The 11,568-nt window shown below is 48.4% G+C and overlaps 1 protein-coding gene across 11 annotated transcripts in view; it reads left to right on the top strand.

The window, feature by feature from the left end:
• The window catches only part of Gtf2i (general transcription factor IIi), an 85,698-nt gene that overhangs the window by 65,632 nt on the left and 8,498 nt on the right, over positions 1–11,568 (top strand). For all 11 annotated transcript variants that reach the window (XM_005344662.3, XM_013350622.2, XM_013350616.2 and 8 more), the window contains 9 exons: positions 240–423; positions 1,300–1,358; positions 2,611–2,682; positions 4,735–4,918; positions 7,955–8,013; positions 8,543–8,617; positions 10,042–10,143; positions 10,863–10,928; positions 11,174–11,357. In XM_005344662.3, coding sequence (XP_005344719.1) covers positions 240–423; positions 1,300–1,358; positions 2,611–2,682; positions 4,735–4,918; positions 7,955–8,013; positions 8,543–8,617; positions 10,042–10,143; positions 10,863–10,928; positions 11,174–11,357 — 985 coding nt within the window. The remainder of the gene's footprint in view (positions 1–239; positions 424–1,299; positions 1,359–2,610; positions 2,683–4,734; positions 4,919–7,954; positions 8,014–8,542; positions 8,618–10,041; positions 10,144–10,862; positions 10,929–11,173; positions 11,358–11,568) is intronic.

Raw genomic sequence — 11,568 nt, forward strand, 5'->3', positions numbered from 1 at the left:
TCTCTCTCTCTCTCTCTCTCTCTCTCTCTCTCTCTCTCTCTCTCTCTCTCTCTCTGTGGCTTGGGCAACCCTGGCACTCCATATTCCCCAGCCCAGCCTCCTGAGTGCTAGGATTACAGGCTCACACCCATGGCTGGCTTGTTTTGTGTTTTAGTTGTGGTATTTGAAGCTGGGCACTTGGGGTATTGGCTGTGTGTGACTTCAGCCTGAGTTTCCTGCCTTGCTCTCATCTTCTGCAGCTGAGGCCTTGGGGAGCACAGAAGCCAAGGCTGTACCATACCAAAAATTTGAGGCCCATCCCAATGACCTCTATGTGGAAGGACTTCCAGAAAACATTCCTTTCCGAAGCCCCTCGTGGTATGGAATCCCAAGACTGGAAAAAATCATCCAAGTGGGCAATCGAATTAAATTTGTTATCAAAAGGTAAGAAAAAAACTTTCCCCTGCCATTTGAAGATGGATCTTTTCTCCTGAGTGGTCCTTCCTGTGTACACCATAAATGCAGTGTTTCATTTACATGAGCTGATTAAACAGATGTTTCTCTAGTACAGTACTGAGGTGTGTGCCAAATGGGGCCCAAGAGCAGCTGCCTCGTGAGCCTGACCCTTGTGTCAGGACAGTGACGTGAGAGCATCTAGAATGCAGGGAGGGCACACTTCTAGCCTGTCCCTGGGCTGTGTGGCCTGGGAAGGGATCTTCCAGAGCAGTGATGTCAGTGGAGGCAGGAAGGGGTCAGGTGTGGCTGCACTCCTGGTGTGAGGAGTGGGATGCCACCACAGATGGCTGAGTGGAGGAAGGCGGCACGCAATAGTGTGTGTTTCAAGGTCCTGAAGCAGAGTCCACTGTGGTCCTTTGTCCTGGCTGTCATGGGTACAGTGGCTGCGTTCTCAAGGGGGTGATGTGTGTTAAGGAGCAGGCACAGAAGGCCGGCCTCAATCCCAGGGACATTTCCCGGGGCTTCTGCCTTGTCGTTTGTGGCAATGTGCATTGGTGTTTGTCAAGATTGAATGGGGACATGGGACAGCAGTGTCTCAGGTGTCCAGCTCCAGTAGGACAAGAGGTGGCAGGTTGAGTTGGTTTGGAAAAGAAAGTGACTGACACACCTTTATTTCCTCAGACCCATAATCCTATAGTTTTATGGAATTTGCTTTTTTCAGAATAGTCACCAAAATGGTTTGTTTTCCTGCACAAGAGGGCAGAATGGCCCATACTAAAAATGAAGTGACAGTATGTAGCTGAGTGGGAGTCTTGACACTGCTCCTGAATACTCTGACCACTAATGTCGCTAACACTTTCACAGGCCAGAACTCCTGACTCACAGTACAACTGAAGTGACTCAGCCACGGACGAACACACCAGGTATAGTTGCCCAGAACCCACCCACCCGTCTGCCCGTCCACCCGTCCTTCCTTCTTTTCTTCTTTCCTTCCTTTTATTATTTATTTTTGGTTTGTTGAGACAGTGTTTCTCTGTGTAGCCTTGGCTGTTTTGAAACTCACTCTGTAGACCAGGCTGGCCTCACAGAGATTCACCTGTCTACCTCCTGAGTGCTGGGATTAAAGGCGTGTGCTACCACCGCCTGGCTCCTTCTTTTTATTTAAATAATTTTATTTTTGAAAAAAATGTTTCCATATTGGTGGGAACTAAGCCCAGTGCCTCGTGTATTTAGCAAGAGCTGTACTACTGAATGATGTCCCTAACACTCTTCTTCCTTTTCCCTCTAAGTTGTTCAGAGTAGCCTAGAACTCACTTTGTAGCATAGGGTGGCATTGAACCTGATTCTGAGGTAGCAAGAGCCAAACGATGCCTGAAAAGTTCTCCAACACTCCACCCCTCCCTTGAGCCCTTACATTTCCACACCTGTCTTCTCTGATACTCCCTGTACGCAGTGATATAGGTGTCCACTTGTCTCCAGAGCCTTAGGCCATCGTACCGTGCCAACACTGCACCCTGGCAGCTGGACCACAGTAATCACTTTAGATGTTTCTTATGCTGGGCAGGGGTGGCAGACGCCTTTAATCCCAGCATGCAGGAGGCAGAGGCAGGCGGATCTCTGTGAGTTCAAGGCCACACTGGTCTATATAGCAGTTCCAGGACAGCCAGGGCTACACAGAAAAGCCCTGTCTCGAAAAAGAAAGACAAACAAAACAGTTCCTTAGCTGATGTTTTGATGTTTATACGCTATTGCAGGACTTTCTTTCTTACCTGTTGGAGACATGTTTACCTCCCCCAGGAATTTCACAGCCGCATCTGTCCCCTGCATCGTGTGTGACAGATTAGCCTGTTAGCCGTGCTCACGTGTGTTAGATGCTTTGCTTTTGGCTTGAGAGAGGGACTCCTTCCTCACCCGCCTGAGTGCTCATGTGCTTGTCTGAATGTCAGACCCTCAGAGGTGGGCACTAACTATGTGGTGGGAACTCTGCTAGCCACACTCGCTATTAGCCACAGTTCTGTGTGGGCTCTCCGGCACCTTCTGTGGCCAGCCCAGTAGAGAAGTGACCAGAGCAGTGATGACAACAGCCCTGTCCCACCTGGAAGAGTCTTCCACAGCAGCAGTCTCTTCTGCCCTTAAGCAGCATTATTGGTAACGTTTGGTTTTGCTTCTCTCCAGTCAAAGAAGATTGGAATGTCAGAATCACCAAGCTTCGCAAGCAGGTGGAAGAGATCTTTAATTTGAAGTTTGGTAAGTGAGATACAGTTGTTACATCTTAAGTTACAGACAGTGGCCGGTTCCAAATGAATTCTAGAAGTTCGGAACGTAATGAATGGAGGTCCCAGAAAGAGGGCCTTAATTTACTTCTGTTGCTCAGCTCACCCCTTAAATCAGAGAGTTATTTCATGTCTCTCTGCTGCTGTCTTCTCCTGTGTCACAGTTGGCAGGGCGCTTTAGAGCCATTGTGCTTCTCACCTGGAGAACACATGACCTTCATCATTTGCTTCAGCTTAGAGTAGCTGCAAGGTTCCTCGGGCTCAGTGCGGGTTTCAGTGGCTTGTCCAGTCAGTCATGGAGAAGGTAGCGTGACAGAAAATGCCAGCATGGTCTGCTACACTGCACTGTAACATCTGCTCTCTGTGGATTTTTTCCTCTGTGCTTCTGGAGGCCTCAGCTTGGGCCTGGCCTCTGTAGGTCAGCTTTCCTGGAAGATTCGGTCGGGCCTACAGGACAGCACAGATATATCATCAACCCCATGTTGTGTTCAGTGGCCTTTGCTCACTTCTGTCTTGAACACGGAGACCTTTTGGATTCATAACCTGGCTGTTATTAAACATTTTTTATTTTGGATTTTCCTTTTTTTTTTTTTGTTTTTTGTTTTTTTCGAGACAGGGTTTCTCTGTGGCTTTTGGAGCCTGTCCTGGAACTAGCTCTTGTAGACCAGGCTGGTCTCGAACTCACAGAGATCCGCCTGCCTCTGCCTCCTGAGTGCTGGGATTAAAAGCATGTGCCACCACCGCCCGGCTTATTTTGGATTTTCGAGACAGGGTTTCTCCATAGCTTTTTGGTTTCTGTCCTGGAACTAGCTCTTGTAGACCAGGCTGGCCTCGAACTCACAGAGAACTGCCTGCCTCTGCCTCCCGAGTGCTGGGATGAAAGGTGTGCGCCACCACCGCCCGGCATAACCTGGCTGTTATTTGCATTGAAAATGTTTAAATGTCTGTTGGCTGGGCTGATGGCACATGCCTTTCATCCCAGCACTCAGGAGGCAGAAGCAGGTGGATCTCTGTTAGTTCGAGGCTAGCCTGGTCTACAGAGCTAGTTCCAGGACAGCCAGGGCTGCACAAGGAAACCTTGTATGCGTGTGTCCCCAGAGAAAGGCGCTGTCTGTCAGCTGGGGAGAAGACTGGATTGTGACAAGCATTGCTGCTGTTCCAGAGTGTCTGGTTTAGGGTGCCAGCACCCACAGGGCCGCCCACAGCCTGCTCCACTTCCAGTTCCAGGGGACCTGACTCCTGGCCTCCTTGAGTACCAGGCGTGTTTGTGATGCACAAACAGACACATAGAGTAGAATTTATTTTTTGAGAAAATAGTTGTTTTTAAAGTGCTGTTTGTTTTTCTGGGTACGGTAGTTCATGCTATAGTCCTGACTCTTAAGAAGCTGAGGCAGGAGGATAAATATTAGTTTGAGACCAGCCTACACTATATACCAAAAACCTGTGCTAAAAAAACTAAACAAAAATGCTGATTTTAAAAGGTATAAGTGGGCCAGACAGTGTTAGTGTGCCTAGAACTTGGGAGGCAGAAACAGACGGATCTCTGTGAGTTTGAGGCCTGCCTGCCTAGTCTACAGAGTGAGTTCCAGGACAACCAGGGTTGCACAGGGAAACTTTATCTGGAAAAACAACAGCAACAAAAAAGGTAGAGTTGAATTCATTTTTAAAATTCTAGATATTTTAAATTTTATGTATATTTTTGTCTACTGTATGCATGTGTAACTAATGCCTGTGGAATTAAGAAGAAGAAGGCATCGGATGCCTGGAACTGGAGTCATGCATGGTTTGAGCCACTGTGTGGGTGCTGGGGACTGAATCCTGGGTCCTCTACAAGAGCAGAAAGTGCTCTTAATTGGCTAGCTGTCTTTCCAGCGCTGACATTTTATTGTTGTTGTTGTTATTATTATTATTATCTTCATCGTCATATTAAGTTACTTCTTAATAGTGAGTGTCTGTGGGTTGGATTGCCAGGAAGTTAGCATAGATACAAACCACGTTCCTGACTTGGCTTCTCTTTGTCTTTCAGCTCAAGCTCTTGGCCTCACAGAGGCAGTGAAGGTGCCCTATCCTGTATTCGAATCAAATCCAGAGTTTCTGTATGTGGAAGGGCTACCTGAGGGGATCCCCTTCCGAAGCCCCACCTGGTTTGGGATTCCACGCCTGGAGAGGATTGTCCGTGGGAGCAATAAGATCAAGTTTGTCGTTAAAAAGTAAGCTGCCTTTGCCTCTACAGCCATTTGCCGTGATGCTAGCCTTGCTGTGCCTCAGTGAGTCCTTTGTTCTTGGCTAGACCTCCTGGGGAGCAGGAGGGAGGCTTCTCTCGCTGCCCTGCAGGTTCAGAACACAGAGCTTTGCTAAACTTGGGATCAAACCCAGGGCCTGAACAATTTGGCAAGCGCTCTGCTGCCGAGGCCCTCGCTCCTCATTGGGGGATTCAAGGAGAGTGTTCTCTTACTGAACTGTACCCAATCCTCAGGATAGATTTCCAGTCAGTCACCATTCGCCTGAACTTCTGTCAACTAAAGCCCAGGCAACATGCTTGCTCTGCTTTCCCCAGTTCATCATGATGGAGTTATTTACTTTCCTGCAGAGATTCAGTGGATGACAGAAGTGATCTGGCGTTCATTTGCTATTTTAAAGGAGTTACAGAAGCTGGAGAGGTGGCTGTCTTAGTCACTGTTCTATGTGGCACAGACACTGTGGGTTTAGTTGAGGGTTTGCTTGCAGTCTCAGTCCATTATCGTCATGGTGGGGAGCATAAGGTTAGGCACAGAAGGCGTGACGTGACGTGATGCTGGAGAGGTCGCTGAGAACCGCATCCTCATCCACAAGCAGTGGGCCTAGTGTGGGTGTCACCCCAGTAACACCCTTCTTCCAGCAATGGCCACTGCTTGGTGACTAAGCCTTCATATACATGGGCCTCTGGGGGCCATTCTTACTCAAACCACCACATTCCACTCTCTGGCCCCTGAAGGGTTACAGCCATGTCATAATGCAAAATACAATTAGTCCAACTACTGAAAGTCCTCATAGGCTTTCCTAGTCCCAACACTATTTGAAATGGCAGTCTCTTAACTGTAACCTCTTGTAAAATAAAAAAGCAGATCACATACTTCCAACATAAAATGGCACAGAGTACACATGGATGGCTGTTCCAAAAAGGAGCATAACGAGGAAATACTCTAGACCAAAGCAAGACCGAAAACCAACTGGGCAAGCTCCCAACTCTGCATCTCCATGTCTGGTGTCAAGGTCGTCTTTAGATCTCTGTAGTATTAGGAGCGGCAGGCTGCTTCCCGCCACTCCGGCCGCCTCCGGCTAGCTTTACCCGAAATAATTACACAGACACTGTATTCATTAAATCACTGCTTGGCCATTTCTATCTAGCCTTTTCTCAGCTAACTCTCGCACCTGGACTAACCCATTTCCAATCATGTGTGTCGCACCCCAAGGTGCGCTTACCGGGAAGATTCTAGCCTACGTCCATCCTGGGTCGGAGCTTCATCGCGTGTGCCTCAGAGAGCAGAGCTCTCGCCTCTGCCCGCAAGAGTGGAACATCGTGTCTCTCTGAGGCGTCTGCTCCCTCGAGGAGAGCTGTCGAGTCTCTCTGAGCTCACTTCCTCTTCCTCCCAGCGTCTGCTCCTCCCACCTATGTTCTAACCTATCAGGTCAAGCAGCTTCTTTATTTAATCAACCAATGACCTTCCTCCATCAGATCTCCACTTAATTTCAGCTTTGTTGTCTGCAACATGCTGGTCCCACTCCCTGTAGCAATTTCCCTTGGCAAGTATCACATGACTCTGGCATCTCCAGCATCTTGAGATCTCCAGAGCAGTCCTGGCCTCTCTGGGCCTCCATGCACGGACACCCCTGACACATGCCTGACCTCAGCAGCTTTCCCTAGCCATGAAGGGAGATTCCAAAACCTCTTTCTTGTACTCTTGGCTCTAAAGCCAGAACCACGTGACTGAAGCTGCCAGGTTCTGCTTGATGGGGCTGGGCTTGCCTGCTCCTCCAATTACGTTTTCATCGTCAGCTTCTGGTTATGGTTTCCTTCGCTGCTTAAGCCTTTCTTTAATTCCTTTTCAGCAGTTGGGAGCTTAGCCGCTGGAGTCGTGCCCCAAGACACCGCTCCCTTTCTTCCCTTCAGCACCAGGCTTTTCTTTAAACTTCTCATCTCCTTGAGCTCTGGGCTTTGCTCCATTACATTTCCTGGTGCCCCCTTTCTCCTCAAACTGTACGTTTTGTGGTTCTCTTTGTCCAGCTGGCTCCTTTTCATTAGGGATCTGCATAGAGGGATTGCTAATAAGACACAACCAATACCAGGATGCTAGAAATCTCTGCTGAGAATTTGTTCAAAACTCTCCAATTTCACCTCAGGCAGATATTTAGGACAGGACAAGAAGCAGCATATTCTTCGCCCAGACATCCCAAGAATAATCTCTAGGACACTTACCGATACTCTTCCCCTCCGAAACCTCTTGAGCTGAGCCCTCTCAGTTCAACTTGCCCTCGGTACTGTCTTCCACACTCCTACTAGTGTGACCCGTTAAGCCTTCAGTGGCTTTTCCAGTCTAGAGTTCAGCAAGCGTGGTCAGGCTTCTCACATCGGTACCCACAGTTTCTGTCTTAGACACCGTGACAACAGCAGTTTTTATAATAGGAAATGTGTGGTTGGGGGCTGGCTTACAGTTGTAGAGGCTTATTCTGTTATCATTGGCAATGGGAGCATAGCAACACACATGGTGCTGGAGAAGAAACTGATCCCCATCCTGATCGAGAGAGAGAGAGAGAGAGAGAGAGAGAGAGAGAGAGAGAGAGAGAGAGAGAGGAGAGAGAGATACAGAGAACTTGTTTTGCTTTGAGAGAGACTGGACCTGGTATGGGTTTTGAAACCTCAGTGCCCACCCTTCAATGGCATACTTTCACCAACATGGTCACACCTACTCCAACAAGTTGTTCTCAAATAGGGCCACTCCTTGGTGATGACACATTCAAATATATGAGCCTATGGGAGCTGTTCTTTTTCAAACCACCACAGATGGCTCCAGTTAATAGCACTGACTGCCCGAGAACCCACATGGCAGCTCATAACCGTCTTATCTCCAGTCCTGGGGTCCAACACCCTCTTCTGACCTCCAAAGGCACTAGACCTGCATGCACAGAAAACACCAATATATGTGTTTATTTTCTAGAAATAGTTCTGGCGTTTGTGCTGTGTGAGTGACGCACTGTGTTCTTTCTAGGCCTGAGCTAGTTGTGTCCTACCTGCCTCCCGGGATGGCCAGCAAGATCAACACGAAAGGTAAGAGCAGCCTCTCAGGGCGTGAGCACATGCCTTCCTGCTGCTGCGCCTTTGTCACCTGAGTCACAGTTCGTTGTCACCGTGGGCTTGGTTTATTTCTTTGCTTTAAGCTGTTTTACTTTGTCAATTTTTTTTAAGATTTATTTATTTATTAAGCATACAATGTACTGCTAGCAAGGAAGGCACCAGGTCTCATTACAGATGGTTGTGAGCCACCATGCGGTTGCTGGGGATTGAACTTGGGACCTCTGGAAGAGCAGCCAGTGCTGCTGAGCCATCTCTCCAGCCCCGTGGATCTCTTTTTCTTTCTTGGGTTTCCTTGCCCTCTCGCTGGAAGTTGATATTTGCATCCTCCTTCATTCGCGTGTCCACAGCTTTCTGGCACTCGTGTGGAGGATTACACTCCCGTTTAGTTCTTCAGGTTTCTTTGAAAAGAACAAACTGTATGACTTTAATACTCTGCTTTTATAGAGCACCTCTGTATTTTTTTGTGCAGCTTGCAAAGGTAATATTGCCCTTTGCCTTACAGCACTGCAGTCCCCAAAGCGACCACGAAGCCCTGGGAGCAACTCCAAGGTCCCTGAGATTGAGGTCACTGTGGAAGGTGAGTTGTTCTACGTTTTCTCCTCACTCTTTGCCCTATAGTTGTATGGACTCAGGAACTTCTGTGCAGTTGGAGTTTCACGTCTAAAAAGCACCTGATGCTAAATTTATGAATATTGTGTTTTTTTTAATGCATGACTGTGTGTGTGTGTCTGTGTGTTTGCATTGTTATGGGACATCTCGGATGTCACCTTCAGGAACACTGTCCTTGTGCTTTGAGATAGGTCCCCTTTTTTGTTCTAGACCTAGCTGGGTAGGCTAGACTGGCTGCCCTCGGGTCCTCAGGCATAGTGGTAATGCACTTTAGTGACGCTGACACCTCCCTTGCTTAACTTACATTGTTTGTAAACTGTGGGTCTTGTGGAGACCTACTTGAGGAGACCCCTCAGGTTGTTTTTCCGTAACGATAAAGTAAGGCAGACCTACCACACTGAGATGTTTCTCATCTTTTTTCCTCTTTGTTTTCCCTACGTTTGATAAAGTGTGTTTATAGGTGGTTTGAATAGCAGTGTGCTTGCTCACAGCAGGTCTGTGTCTTTACGTGTCTTCTTCCAGCCTCTGTTGTGCAGGGCTGTCACCTTTGGAAGTCCATTGTCTAAGATGCCTGGCATAGTAACAGACAGTCCTGACCCCGACACTGCTGTGCACATTGTTTCCATTGACACAGAAGGAAACAGTCGCCTGGGGGGCACCTGGTCCTTGGGTCCCCACTTAGTCGTCTTGCGTACTTGCACAGAGTCCATTTTCAAAGAACAGGTGGAAGGTAGTCATGGCAGGTGGTTGGTAAATAACGGACCCCGTGTGCCAGCTTGTGTGCCAGCTTACTACCCTGATGTGCAGTGGCCACAGGGAAGATGGACTTCCTTGCTGGTTTGGTGACTTGTCCCCAGGACTCTGTCCCTTCCTCGTGACCACTCCTAAAGTGCACGCAATGTTCCCTTTAGTAAAGACTTCCCCCAGAAGCCATGCCAAGCTGTGCTGAGGTGACCCTTCTGTGTGCCCTAAGCCTCTGAGTAGTTATTTAGAAGCGGCTGCAGGACAGGGCGGGACAGAGGAACTACCCTCTACATGGCCGAGCCCATCAGCAGTGATACTGCATCAGCGCTAGTTTTCGTTGTCAGGTTCCGGTCCACAAAGGAGATGACACTGCTTTTGGTCTAGTTGCCAGAAATCTGTGTTGAGGCAGAGACACAGGCGGCCCTTTCTTGGCAGGCAGGCAGGCAGGCAGGCAGGCAGGCATGGGAGCAGAGTGCTGAGCGTGCAGAGCCGTGGCCTGCTGTGTTTTGTTCCCATTTGTGCTGGATCTTAGGAGCCTTTTGACATGTTGCCAGAATCCTAGCATGGATGTGTATGTGCTGTATTTTCTGTTGCATGCTAGCCAGCAGTGAGCACCCGGTGACTGGTTTGCCTTTGAGTTTTCTCTAGGCCCCAACAACAACAGCCCTCAGACCTCCACCATTCGAACTCCAACCCAGACCAACGGTTCAAATGTTCCATTCAAGCCTCGAGGGAGGGAGTTTTCCTTTGGTAAATAAATACATCTTTTGTTTTTCTTGATTTTAGCATTTCAAATAAAAAGATTTAGTGTGCACGTCAGCATGACAGTGTTTTTCTTGGATGTGCCAGTGTGTGTTAGATATTAACATGCAGGAAGAACCAGGCTGCCTTCCTATGGGACACAGGCAAGTGTGTGCCCCAGGGGTGCCTGAGGATTGTAAGTTGGGTTACTGCATGGAAGCCAGAGCTGGCACATAGTAGACACTGTGACAGGCCAGGAGAGGTCCTTTGTTCTTCATTTTGGCGTGGTTCAGAGTGTTGGTAACCCAATCTAACCGTTTACTTTAGTTGTATGAGGATTGGCGGGGCAGGCAAGATAGCGTGTTTACAAACCTTTGTGTTTCTTGCATAGAGACTTAGATCTTGTATGCATACGTGATGTGAATGGAGCAAAGCTGTCTGCGGAACACAGATGCACAAGGGCGTGAAGAGCACATGTGCTCTATAAAATGTCCTCTGTCACAGCCCGCTGTGTGCTCTCCTGTGCTTTGTAAAGCTGCACAATAGAGAGATGAGGTGAACCAGGGTGCCGGTGCTCCTCTAGTCCCAGCACACGGAGGGCAAGTGAACCAGGGTGCCAGCATGAGTGACACCCTAACTCAGAAAATGAAACTCAGTGAAAGGATAGGTATAAATCTCCGTCCTCCCTGGGAACCCTGCTCACTGGGGCTGCTGCTCTCTCCTCGCAGAGGCCTGGAACGCCAAGATCACTGACCTGAAGCAAAAGGTGGAAAACTTGTTCAATGAGAAATGCGGTAGGTTTGTTCGGAAACCCTGATGTGAAGTAGTTCTCTAGTAGAACTGGTGTGAATTTGACGTTTAAATGCCTTTGGACCAGCCTCCCATTTTACTGAGGATCAAGAATTCCAAAAGCATTTTCCAAAATAAAATGAATGTGATTTTTCAAATAAATAAGGGTCTAGTTACTGCCGAATGCTGCAAACGGCTTGTCTAAGTAGCTGTACGGAATGTGTATTACAGTTACAGTCGTGTGTTGCAGGGGAAGCCCTTGGCCTTAAGCAGGCTGTGAAAGTGCCGTTCGCGCTGTTCGAGTCCTTCCCGGAAGACTTCTATGTGGAAGGCCTACCCGAGGGGGTGCCTTTCCGAAGACCCTCCACATTTGGCATTCCAAGGCTGGAGAAGATACTCCGGAACAAGGCCAAGATAAAGTTCATCATTAAAAAGTGAGGACCTGGGGGCTGGAGAGATGGCTCAGAGGTTAAGAGCACTGGCTGCTCTTCCAGAGGTCCTGAGTTCAATTCCCAGGAACCACATGGTGGCTCACAACCATCTGTACTGAGATTTGGCGCCCTCCTCTGGCGTGCGGGCATACATGGAGGCAGAATGTTGTATACATAATAAATAAATAAATCTTTTTTTTTTTATTTTTTTTTT

This window comes from Microtus ochrogaster, chromosome 2 (assembly GCF_000317375.1).
Source record: "Microtus ochrogaster isolate Prairie Vole_2 chromosome 2, MicOch1.0, whole genome shotgun sequence".
Taxonomy (NCBI): domain Eukaryota; kingdom Metazoa; phylum Chordata; class Mammalia; order Rodentia; family Cricetidae; genus Microtus; species Microtus ochrogaster.